General features: G+C 39.1%; 1 long non-coding RNA gene and 2 gene segments (V, D, J or C); all 3 read left to right on the top strand.

The window, feature by feature from the left end:
* The first annotated feature begins 250 nt into the window (after window positions 1-250).
* On the top strand, window positions 251-995 carry LOC116708467 (Ig kappa chain V-V region MOPC 173-like). The segment is given in 2 exon segments: window positions 251-450; window positions 546-995. Coding segments are annotated over 2 exon segments (357 nt in total).
* Window positions 996-3854: 2859 nt separating this feature from the next.
* Window positions 3855-13305, top strand: LOC116708473 (T-cell receptor beta-1 chain C region-like). The segment is given in 7 exon segments: window positions 3855-3948; window positions 4054-4335; window positions 10720-10776; window positions 11769-12119; window positions 12216-12245; window positions 12340-12446; window positions 13035-13305. Coding segments are annotated over 7 exon segments (897 nt in total).
* On the top strand, window positions 4439-7344 carry LOC116708474 (uncharacterized). Of its 2 annotated transcripts, XR_004336688.1 has the most exons (3): window positions 4439-5545; window positions 5614-6741; window positions 6851-7344. It is a non-coding gene; the product is annotated as an uncharacterized LOC116708474 (long non-coding RNA). The 2 variants fall into 2 exon arrangements; XR_004336687.1 differs by having other exon boundaries at window positions 4439-6741.
* Window positions 13306-14891: the final 1586 nt, after the last annotated feature.

Genomic DNA, 14891 nt, shown 5'->3' with positions numbered 1-14891 from the left:
GGGAAAAGATTGATGGCTTTACTAAGCCTCAATCCTGAGGCTTAGGATTAGTAAGTGACAGGATTGAGGCTTTTCCTATATACTATATATAGAGGTGTGCCGATTGGCCACCGATCATAATCGCCTGATTTCTGTCGAAAAGTGTATGATCGGTGATCGCCGATCACTGTCTCTTGAAGCCGATCACCAAAACCGATAACATTGGCATCTGAAATTAGACTTTAAACAAAAGTCTGCTCACAGGCTGAACTTTGAATCTTTTGACTTTAAGGGGTGGTGTTTCAACATCACTTCCGTTTCCTCTTGAGGATGATTATCTTTGTCGAACTGCAGCAAATCTTTCGGTTGAGCACCCGACAGTCGAAACGTATGCTGTAGGACATTTCTAAGCAGTTCCTTTACGCTGAGGAGGAAACATGATCTGCATCTTTGTCTTGTCGTGTCTTGCAGGTAATTTTGCTTCAGAACAGCATCATCTTAAATGTTTGTTTCCTTAGGATGTGAAATCAGTTGTTACATCTCTCCAAATCCTCTCCTATACTCAGCTCTCAGTTTGGGGCTTGAGGTCCATCAGTCCCACTCTGATCTCATCAAAACAACTGGTGATAAAGTTCACATTTTCTGCACCCATGAAAGAACAAACTACAGACAGATTCTCTGGTACCAACGGAGACCCGCAGACACGGCCATGAAGCTCATCGGATATTTGTACTTCAAAGACCCGACTATGGAAGACGGATATAAAGAGGACTTTGGGATCTATGGAGATCTGGGAGGGGATACGGCGAAGAACGGATCCCTGACGATCCAAACCGTGAAACAGAATCACACCGCCGTCTACTACTGCGCTGCAAGAGAAGCACAATGACAGAAATCCTCTCTGCACCTCAACAATAACTGTGCTGCGTTTTATCATCAGTGGCTTTTATAGAAAAATGATTAAACGTCTTTCAAGCACCTGCTTCTGTGGTTGGACAGATGGAAGATTCAACACACAGACTGAATATCTGAGTCACTTTGTTGGAATTAAAACATTTTTACCACCGACTGAAAACCTACTGTTACCCGCTACACACACAAATACATACAAACACTTATACACAACAACGTCACTGCATTTTTGTTTTTTTAAAATATTTTTTGCAAATGAGAGGCTTTAAATTTAATAAGAATTTGAAACAAATGTCAAAAGCAGTTTTTAGTGTCAACAAATGCTAATTTTTCTCAAACACGTCTAGAAATAATATAAACTAAATAAGGCCGTTTATTTATACAACATTCCAACCAAAGCTTATTTATTTATATGCTTCGATTTTGTTTACTTTTATTTTTTTTAAGTTTTATTGGCTCTAGTGGCCTTTATTTGATAGTTAATTGACAGGAAAGTGGGTAATGAGAGAGGGGGGGAAGACGTGCAGCAAAGGGTCACTAGGCCGGGAATCGAACCTGTGACGGCCCTGTCAAGAACTAAGGCCTTTAAAAATGGCCTTAGTCATGGTGTGGTTAGCAAATTCATTTTTTCCATTAGTTTTAGAATTCAAAAATGTTCCTATAAACAAACTCTTCTACTGCTTGTGGTTCCCTGCTGACCATCCGTGCCACTTTTCCACTTGTACCTGCTCAGCTTGATTCTACTTGGTTACCAGGATTTTATACGAGGTTAGAGTAGGGTTAGGACCAGAGACTGGTACGGTGTACCTGCTATGCTGGGGTTCCGAACACAATAAAATGGGGTTGAAAACATGACATCAGAAGACCAGTTTCTGACCAACTAGAAGGCGGAGTCAGTGGTTTTGTCACAAGAGAGACTCCCTCACAAGAACCAGATCCGACTCAACAACGACAAGAGTTTATTTTGGAGCTCAGTCCAACACAAACCCCCCCAAAAGCTCATCACTTCCTGTCTCTCCTTCAAGGTAAAGACACAGCTGGTGTCTGGCATTCAACATGAAGCCATCTCTTGTCTTCATCACCATCACCTTCTGGATTGAAGGTATTGTTTGTTTATTAATCAAAGCAGCAGTTTTTTTTTTTACAGTTTTAACCCAGTAAGGGAGATATGTAGATTTGCAAGTGCTGTTGATTCAATTTACTCCTAAAAATCTAAACCTTCAATCTTTTCTCAGGAGTCTACCTCAGCAAAGAAAAGCAAGTCTCTCAGTTTCCGGCGGACGTTCTGGTCCGACCGAACAACAAAGTCAACCTGACCTTCACTCATGCAATCCCGAGCTACGACACAATCCTCTGGTATCAGCGCTCACCGGGAGACACCTCCCTGAAGCTGATCGGCTACGTCTATTATACAGCCGTTAATATGGAGTCAGAATTTGAACGGCACTTTCAGATGGGAGGAGATGGAGAGAAGACGGCTTATCTTCTCTTCCTGAACCCGAGACACCCTGAAGACAGCGGAGAATATTTTGGGGCCACCCGTATGTACACAGTATTAAAAGAGAGTGACTCTGCCATACAAAAACCTTCAGAGTAATCCAGCTGGCAACCGCAGCCCAGCAGGAAACCAGAGGCATGTGACAGCAAATGAAAGCTGAAGGGAAAAACAACAACAAAAACCTCAGGCCATGAGTACTAATAATACCCTAAAATCTGTAAACAAAAGGCTTCATTTGTTCATCGTTATTCATTATGTTCTTCCTACAGGACACTCAGCCTCCCACAACCAGCTTTTGACTTGGTTTAGAGCTTAAAACTCCTCCTTAAAGCAGATAAAACCAAGAAGATGTCCTCCACCATTCTGCAATATTTCACATTTCAACACAAACACTACGATGACATAATTAATAATTGTACCACATATGCTGCTACTGTTGTATAACGTCCGTCGTCATGAAACCCAGAACTCTCTTGTAAACTAGATGGTAAAACTCAGTTTCTTCTACAAACACAATGGTTGAAATGCATTTTATCATTGATGTACGACTGATTTAGCGTCTTTGCTCACTAAAACTCTGTAATTTAATGTTTGTTTTTCTTCGATTTAAGCTGTGAATAAACTCTTTTAGTAGTTAGTAACTTCCACGATGTAAAACACAGACACACAATAATAATAATAATAATAATAATAATAATACTTGTTACAGTGACTCAACACTTCAAACTGCAATCAATGAAATTCAAAACAAAAACGAATGAAAATAATTTCTAGGTATCTAGTGGATTAAAAAGATGCAGGCTGAACTACTCCGGTTATATATATATATATATCTACTGTATATCTATATATATATAGATATATATATATATATATATATATATATATCTATATATATAGATATATAGAGCTTATTCTTTTAAACTTCAATAACAAATAAACTGCTGCCAGGGAAAATCTACAAAAGAGATCAGATTGGTATTCTGAGGTATTTTTGAATGAATGTTTTTGTCATTTTTTTTGTGTTAAATTTGAAATTATTTGGATCTGGGTAAATAAATTGTCTGGGTTCATAAATCAACAACATCTTTTAGCATCATCTTCATCTTTGTGGACGCACACTTCAAAATGCATCTGTATAAGATTTGTTTGAATTTTAGCTGTTAAATCGGCACATTTCTACTCGGAAAAGTTGATTAAATTGTATCAAAATAAAATTTATAGAAATTACCAACAATATTACTGGTTAAAATCAAACAGTCGACTTCATCGGTGGCACGCTGCTTACTAGAACTTCATTTTCATTCTGCTTGTACCTTGGAAGATACCAAGTTTGTAGAAGAAAAAAACTTGCATAAATGCAATAAATAAATGTTTCAGCTCATGCTGGTTAAGATGAAGTATTTGTTTAAACTCTGAAACTCTAAACTCTACTTCCTGTCATGTGGTCATATGACTTCTTGTTCAGTCGATCTCTGCAGCTGTTTCACTCAGATCAGGGCCGCTCATCGATAACATGCTTCTCACGGTTATTTTTCTGTCCCTGTTGGTATCAGCCGGTGAGTGCAGATTTGGATTTCATTGTAGAATTCATCCATAAATTGAAATCCATTTATTTATCTGAGCGTGGAGCCCGTTGAAACTCTCCTCTCCGTATGCTGCAGGTTTCTCTGTTACGGTGCTCCAGTCTGCAGATCAGATCGCTTCCTCGGATGCTGATGCGACGTTGGAGTGCAGTGTGGGCGCCGGGTTCTCCATGAGCAGCTACACCATGCTCTGGTACCGACAGAACCGCCACGGGGCTGAAATCCAGCTTCTTCTCGCAGAATATGAAACAACGGCTGGGCGCTACCGTTCGTCTCTCGAAGCTGAGAAAAACAAGTTTTCTCTCAGTATTCCAGAGCTGAAAGTGAACGACAGCAGCATCTACTACTGCGCTGCCAGGCACAGTGACGCACGCGGACCAAACACTCGTACAAATACGAGGCTGGCTGCGACAGAGGCAGGAAGGAGCTGTGGTTCCACTCGTTTGGTTTCATGTATCAGGACGTGATAAAGGATATCTGTTCCTAACCATGTTGTAAAGTCATGTAAACTAACTTAAAGTTTAAAGTTTGCAGCCATTTTTAAGGAGAAGTGTTGCATGAGGCAGTATTAGCTAACCTTCACCTGTCATACTAGTAACCTTTCATTTCACTTTTATCATCCGATTTTAAGTTTTGTCACACTAACATGTTTCAGGTCATCAAAGAACATCAGACAACAATGACCTGACTAAATACACAAAACTGTTCTCAGATTATTATGTAATTTAAGTAACTAGGTGTGTCCTGACAACTTTTCCACTTCCGATACAATATCAATACTGCAGCTTTGAGTGTCGGCCAATACCGATATTGACCCGATACGATATCAGCATCTGACCATGAGTCAGAGTCATACATACTTTTATCAGTGATTTTGTAGTCTGGAATGCTTTGATCAAGTGAAATAATTACTCAGAGAACAATAGTTAATAGTAGGTATGAAAACGATGAAGTGCTTCTAACTGAGATTTTAATGCAGCCTGAAATAATTAAATACTCGTTGTTTGGCTGATATCGGACCAATTTCCGATAACGGATCGGGACAATCATTAGTAAATTAATGTTTTGCATGTCTGTTAATTTTCTAGGATGTCAGTGCTATCCGATTAAATCCCAGCTCTGAACATTTTGGACTGGGCTGCAAGATCAAGGTATATTCTCAAATTATCCAGTAGCTGCAGAAGGCAGAACATTAATTCAGAACAAACTTCTGTTCTGGAAATGTAACAACTATCTCATGTTGTGAGTCCAGATTCTCATGATATTTCTGACAACTTCACACTCCCAATTAATAAAGAAAGCAGGTTGATTTTAGTGTAATGAAAGTCTTCTCTGAACCAATATCCCAGAGGTTGTGGTGAAAAGCTTTAGCTGCAGTTGCAGCTTGTTGGCCACTAGGCGTCTCCAGTTGTGCAAAGGAGATCAATAAAGGCTCTCTGGGAAGGAATGAGAAGAGTCAGAGGACATGTGAGCAGCAGAGGTTATAGCTGAAGCGGTCGGATCTCATTTTGTATCTCTATAATGAATGCAGCAAAGAATTTGGTCTTCTTCACAGTAATAATCTGTGCAGGTAAGAACGTGTAACAGCTAAAATAGTCTGTGATTCTTCAAAGTAATCATCTTTTTTTTATTTTGCAGGCGTTTCCATTGGTCTTAGAATTGATCAACCTCCGTCTTTATTGCTTGAAGTTGGGCAACAGGCTGTGAACTTAAAATGTGAACAAGACGACGAACAATACCTGAACATGTACTGGTACAGACAAATAAGCAGCAGCAGCAGCAGCATGGAATTAGTGGCATATTCCGTTGGTAAAGATATTTCAACTATTGAAGCTCCGTTCCAGGACACCAAATACTCCATGTCCCGTCCGTCGACGCTGAGCACCACGCTGCAGATCAACAAGGCCGAGCCTGGAGACTCGGCTGTGTATTACTGTGCTTCCAGTAAGGCACAGAGCTTCAAAAAGCATCGAGGGCAATACAAAAACCTCAGCAGAACATTTCTATTAATGTGGATTCAAAATATGAAAGAAAAAAAAAACATGCTCCTTTATGCACACTGTCATGTTTCTGCAGCACCACAAAGCAGATCAGATAAGACAGCAGGCGTCAACTCCAACATTCAGTAATCTTAGACGCCTCACGTCTTTGTTTCATTTTTCATTTGCTTTGATTCTTTCCTCAGTTTGATAGGGGATTAAGATCAACAGATTATGTCACAGTGCCCTCTTCTGGCTTTATGTATAATTACAGTCAAGGCAAGCGACTCGTTTTGGTTCTTCTCAAGACTAGAATGACTTATTGAAACAACTTCTCATTCAATTCAATTCAAAAATGCTTTTTTGATCCCAAAGAGGAATTAAATGTTGCTGTAACTCATTAATTCAAGGTTCTTCAAAGAGTTATAGTAGATTGTGATGGCAGTCCTGTAGCAGTCTGTGTTACAGGGAATCTGAAGACGCCTCGAACAGAAGACACAGTTTTTCTACAACAGCGTCATGAAGAGGACGGTCAGGGATCTCCATAATTTCCGTGGTTTTATGAAGACTCTTCCTTTGCATCTTCATCTCCAGAGGTTCCACAGTCGTCCCCAGAACAGAACCAGCCGTCTTCATCGGCCTGTTGAGCCTTTTCAGGTCCCTGGTTCTGATGCTGCTGCCCCAACAGATGATGATGGAAGAGAAGACGGTATCAACAACAGACTTATAGATCTGCAGCTTCACTGTTGCATCTCCAGTCCAGTCTGTTGTCCAGATGAACACCAAGGTATTTATATTAATAAACCAGCTCCTCTTCTTCTCCCATGATGGAAATAGATCTAACCCCATTACTCCTGAAATACACAATTATCTCCTTTGTTTTGTTTATATTGAAGATGAGATGATTGTTCCCACAAAGTGATCCACCAGCTCTCAGTACTCAGCCTCTTGTCCATCTCTGATTCACCCGACAGCTGCAGAGTCACATGAGTGTTTCTGTGAAAGACAGAAGTTGGATTTGTGCTGGAGGTCAGAAGTGAAGTACAGGATGAAAAAGAATGGCGAGAGAACGGAGCCCTGTGGAGCTCCTGTGCTGGTGACCACCTGGTTAAACACACAGCCTCTACCCTTACAATGCCTCCAAATGTATTCAAATGGTTTATGGACGAAATACCAGTATGAAGGTTATTCTTATGAAATTATAATTTATCAACGTTGGTTGATAAATTATAATTTTGTCAGCTCCCTGACTGTCGTCAGTCATGAGCATGTTTCTGTGAAAAACAACAACTTTCTGTCTGAATGTTTCTTCATTGATGGACTGCCTCACTCTATCAAGTTATAGAAATGTTCTGTATCAATAAAAAATCTGATTTTTTTTTTTGTCAAATGTTTTACTTGCTAAATTGGGACCATAAAGTTCCTTCAAAAATATTTTCTTGAAACAGAAACAGGAAAAAAATTAAAATAAAATAAAAAGATTTAAAACTGAAACAAAAATTTAAACTGGAAAAATGTTCAAGGCTAATTTTTAGTCTCAAATGTTTTCAAAACAAAATTCTGAGCAAATTTTTATGGCCCCATTTTCGCTCCATACTCAGGCGCCTCCTTCAACCTCCCAACTCTTCAGTCCCTCATTTCTTTAAGGAAAAGAGGTTTTATATATACCATATTTTCCGGACTATAGAGAGCACCTCACTATAAGCCACACCCACAAAATTGCTTTAAAAAAAACTGGAAACATACATAAGACGCTGGTATGAAATCATTTCTCCGTTGTGCCTGCTGCTAGTATGTGCTTGTTCTAAATGGAAATCAGCGTTTCTTCTTTGATTTCCAATTTTGACTTCCAATGATTCACTTCCTGCTAAAGAGAAAAATCCACAGAAAAGCCGCACCGGGCGTAGGAAAAAAGTAGCAGCTTATAGTCCAAAAAATACGGCATATATATATATATAAATGTAGGTGAACCTGTTATCTCTCTGCTGACTGATTGGCTGCAGAGTCGTGACCAGCTGACGTGTCACTTCCTGTTTATACCTCCAAATAAACAAAAGCAGCCAGCAGCTTCCTGTCCTCTGCTCTGTCTTCTTTTCTTAGCCGACCCAGAAATAGCAGCAGGCAGCCTGGAGCTGCTCCAGCGTCAAGTCGGCCCGACCTCCACAGCTGCTCCCAGAGACTCACAGATGGAGGCTGAGATACGGAGAGGCTGGCTGGGGGGAGGCGGGGAGAGACGGAGGCAGCAGGTTTTTGTGTGATGCTTTTCCACCGTGGGGACAGGGGGCCACGGTGATACAATCCTATAGAGCCGCCGTACAAAAACCTCCTCCCATTGACATCCATCATGTGGACGGCTGAGCGGAGCTCAGAGAGCAGCAGCAGGAAGCAGGTGGAGGTGGGCAGGGTGGAGGCTCAGCCAGGCTTTAAAAAACACTTTAATATGTAGAAAATCAACCAGAAACAGCTTTAATTAACAGATGTTTGAGTTTAAACATGGAGCCATTGGATCATTTGTTCCTCAGGGTCAGAAATCACAACTTCTTTAAACGTTGTGAAGCTCATCCTGCAGGTTTTACCTTTCTGATGATCTGGGTTATTACAGCCAGGCTGAAGGAGAAGATTCTGGAAAGTCTGGAGACTTTTTGGTCCAGGAGAGATTCAGTGTGACGCTGGAAACGAAGCTTACTTTGGAAAAGGAACCAAACTCACAGTTTTAGGTAAGTTGGATTCTCACATGTTCAGTTCACTGAATCAGGTTAAACTAAATTCAAAGCTCTTGGATGAAATTAAAGAAAAAGTCTTTAGAGTTTAAAAGTTCAGACGTATTAACCTGAAGTTGAAGCACTGTGACCAACACTGAACCTGCTTACTTTGGCCAAGGAACCAAACTCACAGTTTTAGGTAAGTTAAACTTCTCACATGTTCAGTTCTCTTCGTTATGATGAAACTGAACAGTTCAGTAAAAAATGAAGGTCAAATCAGTCCAGTTTAAAGTTCTGACATATTGAGCTGAACTCAGAGCACTGTGACCAACAGAGATCCTGCTTACTTTGGCCAAGGAACCAAACTGACAGTTTTAGGTAAATATTTCACTTCATTACAGAGTTTTAATGAATAATACTTTGACTAGAGCCTCTGAAGGCTTTATGAAGATAAATCTGAGAGGCAAACAGGTTCATGTTCAGTATGGCTGCACTGTGACAACGCCAACGAAGCTTACTTTGGAAAAGGGACAAAACTAACAGTTTTAGGTGAGTAAGAGACGCATTAAAAGTAGCTGAAATCTTTCTACAGCGTTAGCATAGAGAGACAGTGTTGTTGGTTATAGTTCAAGTGCAGTTCGGCACTTCTTGACATTAAGCCGAAGCTCTGTGTCAACAACGAAGCTTATTTCGGTCAGGGAACAAAACTGACTGTTCTGGGTGAGTAAAACTTTACTTTTAAGACAATTTTTCAAATCAAATAAAGATCAGGAAGTAGTAATACAACAAATACATGTCTCAGACTGAAGGGAGGTTTAAATATTAGTCGGTGAGATGAACAGTTGAATCCATTTCCAAAGTAACATCCTGCACTGATCTGCTTCACTGTGATTCTGGTTACAACGAAGCTTACTTCGGAGCAGGAACTAAGTTAACCGTTCTAGGTAAGGAACCTCAAATAATTTTAGGTCTTCATAATAAAATATGCCTTCAAACTTGATGTTTTTGTTGTTCAAATTATGTTATTTGACAGAACAAAGTTAAGAGAGATGGAATAAAGAGAAACATGCTGCTTACTGGGTGGTTTGTAGCAATTTGGCAAAAATGAGGTCGCTGTAGCTTTAAATAAAAGCTCGAGGTTAAGAAAACTGCAGAAGGAGCCGATGTTGAAGCAGAAACCTGAGCGGTTTTGGGTACCGACAGTCCACACTGTGACTCTGGTTACGAAGCTTTCTTCGGCGCAGGAACAAAGTTAACCGTTTTAGGTAAGAAACATCCTGAATAAGGTCAATTAAAAGTTAAAAACTTAAGAATCAAAGTGAATATAGAAATCTGTTTGCCTGGCAATAATATGAATAAAGAGAATCTGCTGACCCGGCGCTGTGGAAAGTTTCAGCTCTGTGCTTTTTGCCGTGGAGCGTAAACACTGTGTCAGTACGAAGCTTACTTTGGTCAGGGAACCAGACTGACTGTTCTGGGTGAGTGAATCTCCTCAAATCCTAAAAACATGTTAACATTTCTCTCACACCGCGAGACGCCTGCTGAAAACCAACATTATTCAGACCAGATGTTTAATGCAAGGGAAAAAGCTACATTTGTTCCATAAAGGAGAGGAAAACGCTATAAATTCTCACAGCTGATGAGTTTTTAGCACAGAGGGACAAAATGAACTGTTTTAGGTAAGAAAACGTTAAAGTTCATTCAGAGATGCTTAGAAATGAAATTGTTGCTCCAAAATGCAACTTGTATTAAATCAGTCTTCAGATGACAAAAATATAAGTTCTGGAGGAATTTATAAAGGCAGGTTTCGATAGCCTAGCTACACATGCTGGATCTAAACTCACTGTTTTTAAGGAAGAAATTCAAATATTTTGATTTTTAAAAGAAATAACAAAAAAAAAAGCTTAATTTGGTGGCAAATAGTTTTAATGGCACTTAGAAAATACTCTGATCTGGCAGAAAAAATACATTTTAGTGATAAAGAGTTTGTTTTGGGTCTAAAATTATGTTTGGGTGTAAAAGAGGTTAAAGACAGAGGAAGCTTTTCCTGCAGCCGTTTAACAGTGTGAACAACTATGATCCTGCTTACTTTGGAGCTGGAACTAAACTCACCGTTTTAGGTAAGAAAAATGACCAAAAGACATATATACTGTTTATATATATATATATATATATATATATATATATATATATATATATATATATATATATATATATATATATATATGTAGGTGTGCAAATGATATCAAATTGTAATTCTTCCTTGTGGTATTTCTGCATGGGTAGAAAATAATTCACTTCAGTACAAAAAGACGGAAAGAGAGAAGGGTTTTCTCATTTAATGAAACAGTATCCATTTCATTTTTGATTTATTTAAAGTTCCAAAGATGTGAAGGGATGCGTCGAAACAAATTTTGAAAATAAAACATCGAAGGGAGACAGATTCTGCTTCCATCAGCGTTCTGGTTCATGTAGAAAACATCAACTAGAGAGTGTTGGGTTTTCTACCTGTGACTGAGTTCTGTGCTCCGGCTCTTATCCTGCTTATTTCGGAGAGGGAACCAAACTCACAGTTCTAGGTAAGAAAAATCACCAAAAAGCATGTTTAAATTTGGACAAAAATTGATATTAGTCAAATATTACGTTTTAAAATTTGCTTAAAACGGTAGAAACTAGATTTCAGTGAAAAAATAGCAGCGTTTTCATCTGTACTAACAGCTGTTAATCTTGTTACTCTATGAAATCCTAAGATTTTTGCCTGTTAAAAAACAACATGTATTATTTTTGTTCCTCTTATTTAAAGTCCCAAACATGTGAGGGAATATGCTGAAAGAAAATCTGAAAACGTCAGAGAGCGATAAATTTAGAGTTTGTCAGCGTTCTGGCTGATGTAGAAAACATAAACTAGAGAGTGTTGGGTTTTCTACCTGTGACTGAGTTCTGTGCTCCGACTCTTATCCTGCTTATTTCGGAGAGGGAACCAAACTCACAGTTCTTGGTAAGAAGAAAATACTAATAAAAGAGAAAATCAGTAATAATTTCTGATAGTGTTTCAGATTTTGACCATGCAGATCTGAGTAACTCTTTTTATGTCGTCTTTTTTAATAAACAGAAGATGGAGTGAAAACCACTGAACCAAATGTGAAAATCCTTCCACCTTCACCCCGTGAGTGCAGAGACCAGAAGAAGGAGAAAGGGGAGAGGAGGAAGACCCTGGTGTGCCTGGCGTCTGGTTTCTATCCGGATCATGTCAGCGTGTTCTGGCAGCTCAACGGCCAGAACATCACTGATGGTGTGGCGACCGACGCCGCCGCCAAGAAGAATGAAACCACAAAGACGTACTCCATCACCAGCAGGCTGAGGCTGCGGGCCAAGACCTGGTTCAACCCTGGCAATGAATTCAGTTGTCACGTCACATTCTTTAATGGAGAAAACTACAAAATCTACACAGCACCCATTTACAGTACGTTACTTTCAGAAAACAAACCTCCTTTAGTGACTTTTTATGCTTTAGGTTTAGCAGCGGTGTCGTCATTTTCTTTCTTTTTTTGTCTTTCAGCCAATGAAACGGACACAGGGATGACACGAGGTAAAAAATATCAATCACTTTAAGTATGTTTACGCTTGCTACCAGGTCGGCCATCAGCCTCCACAGCTCTAACGTTTCCTGATCTCCCCGACAGAGAAATATTTAAGGATCACCCAGAACGCCAAACTCTCCTACAGCGCCCTGATCGTGAAGAGCTGCCTCTACGCCGCCTTGGTCTGCTTTCTGGTCTGGAGGCTTCAGGTCGGTCCTGCAGAGTCTGCAGCTTTATCTAAACTTCCCGGCTGTTACCTGAAATTAGCTGTTCCTGGCGTTAGCTTGAAACTGGTGCGACCAGGTTAGATTAGCAGCAGGACAGACGTGGAAGCAGCTGTGGGACAGAAACGGCACCGCAGGTTGTTATCACCAATATAACTGGCTGCAGATGAGAGGATTGATCCGATGAGTAAAATAAACACTGTTATGGTGTGTTGACATAAAGCCGTTGTATGATTTGATTCATATAAAAGGTCAAAAATAAATAAATGACGTAAAGACAACAGTGGAACCACCTGGTTGGTGGTATAAGTATAGTTTAACAAAGGTATATATAGGTGAGAAATTGGATCTTCAAAGATATTTTATGATATCTCAAATCAAGTGATTTTTTTACTTTTAAAAGAAAATCTAAAGAAGATCAAGACTTTTATGTCTAAGTCGACGGCCATTTTGTCCCTCGTAGGAACTCATCTTGTGATGCAGCTTCTGAAATTCTGATCTGACTCTTTGGTTTTGGTGTGATAATGTGATAATGAGTGGGGGGGTTTTTTTTTTTCCTGTTTTGTTTTGCAGAGTTCACCAAAAAAACGGAAGCAGTGAGAGCCGACAGCCGAATCTTCAGGAGAAACTTTTTTATTTTTTATAGTTATTTTTAGCTTCTGTAAATAAAATGTGTGAAAATGGCAGGTGGAGCCGTGTGTTTCTGACCTGATCCAAACACCCTGAATATTAAAAACATGCAGGTTTTCTCGTTGAAAGGTAAAAGCTCTCTGTGTTTTTGTTCGGCTCTTTCCATGTAATCTTTTCATGTAATTTCTCAATAAAGACACGCAAGCAAATCTTTTCGTTATTGCGATGATTTTTATTCTCTCGCTTCTCATCACTTGTTCCAAAGATGGCGTCAGATATTTTGTGGGTTTTCAGAGAAACTCTTTTTTTTTCTCAGCATGAAGTTGAAACGTCTCAAGGAAATTTTATGTTTTTTTAACAGTCATAATGAGATTCTTTGTTTAAAAAAAAAAACGTTTTTCAGCTTTTTGACTACTTAACAACAAATATCTTAAATTGTCTTCATGCTACATATAAATATTCTAGTTTTCTTTGCATGTAGTGAGATGGTTGCTATGGTTTCCATTCTCTGGAGCTTTGTCAGAGAGAGCGTTCTGCATGTGAGAACAGGAAGTCAGGGTTCTGATGCGAGCTGCTGCAGAGCGACAGGATGCGGTCGCAGAGCAGCCTGCTGAGAAACGAGCTTCGCAACCTTCGACCTTTACCGCAACCTCCGGCTCTATGACTGCACCTGCACCACCTACACACACACACACACACCATCACGCTGTGTGTGTTGGAGCAAACAGCTGTCACAGGCTCCATTTCTGTCTCAACTGAAGCTCAAAACCGAGCATGTCTCTATATGTGTCACAGCAGCTGCAGTTTAAGGTGATCTGGGGTGAAACTTTGAAATGAGTTCATTTATTTTAAATTTAATTTATATATATATATATATATATATATATATATATTATCCACTGTTTATGTGTTCAGAATACGTACTAGAGATATATCTGTAAGTTTAACAGTGATAAACAGTAAAATTGTGACGGGAAAAATCCGTAAACTATGAAACAACTTCAAGCTATTTGATGGAAAGTTGCCGTAAATGAATTAATCTTTAAACTGTAATTTGTGCGTTTTACATTTGTATATCCATTTTATCCTTTTTTTTCCTCCAGTAAGTTGAAACATTTTCTTTTACAGTAAGACACTCATTTTCAACCGTAAAAATCAATGACGATAATGTCGTGAAAGAAAAAAAATTACCAGTAATTTTACGGCGTAGTTTTGGTGTCTTGCCATATAATTTAGGGTTTTTTTGTTTTGTTTTTTTTACAGTGCAGCCGTAAAACAACAGCAGCCTTCTGCAGCACATTTATATTCTTTTGAATCATCCTCAGACATTTTACTTAAATTATTCTCGCTCTGCGTCAAACCGAGAAGGAAATATCTGTTACTTGAACAAAAACACGTTTGTTCTGAGCAAACAGGAAACACATGTGAGGCAGCAACAGACTCAGGTTTTCTCTCACATCTGTTGTCTAATTATACTCCTCCTACTAAAAGCTGCCACAAAATATCTCTATAAATTCACTGCCACCTTATCAAGTTTATTTGTGCAGCACATTTCAGCAGCATCGCAGGTCAAAGTGCTTTACATCATAAAAACATCATAAAAGTAAAAAGAATTTTGAAAAACAACCAATATGTATTACATTTTTGTCAGATTCTATCATCAAATTCATTAAATTACAGATTATATTGCAAAGTATCATTTTTGCTAAAATGCCATGCAAAATAATTCATCGCCCTTTAACTTTTTGTCACATTATGCGACTTTAATATGAAGTGTAACGTTTGTAAAACATACACAGT

The sequence above is a fragment of the Xiphophorus hellerii genome, chromosome 19 (genome assembly GCF_003331165.1).
Source record: "Xiphophorus hellerii strain 12219 chromosome 19, Xiphophorus_hellerii-4.1, whole genome shotgun sequence".
NCBI lineage: Eukaryota > Metazoa > Chordata > Actinopteri > Cyprinodontiformes > Poeciliidae > Xiphophorus > Xiphophorus hellerii.
This window is presented reverse-complemented; position numbering and strand designations above follow the sequence as displayed.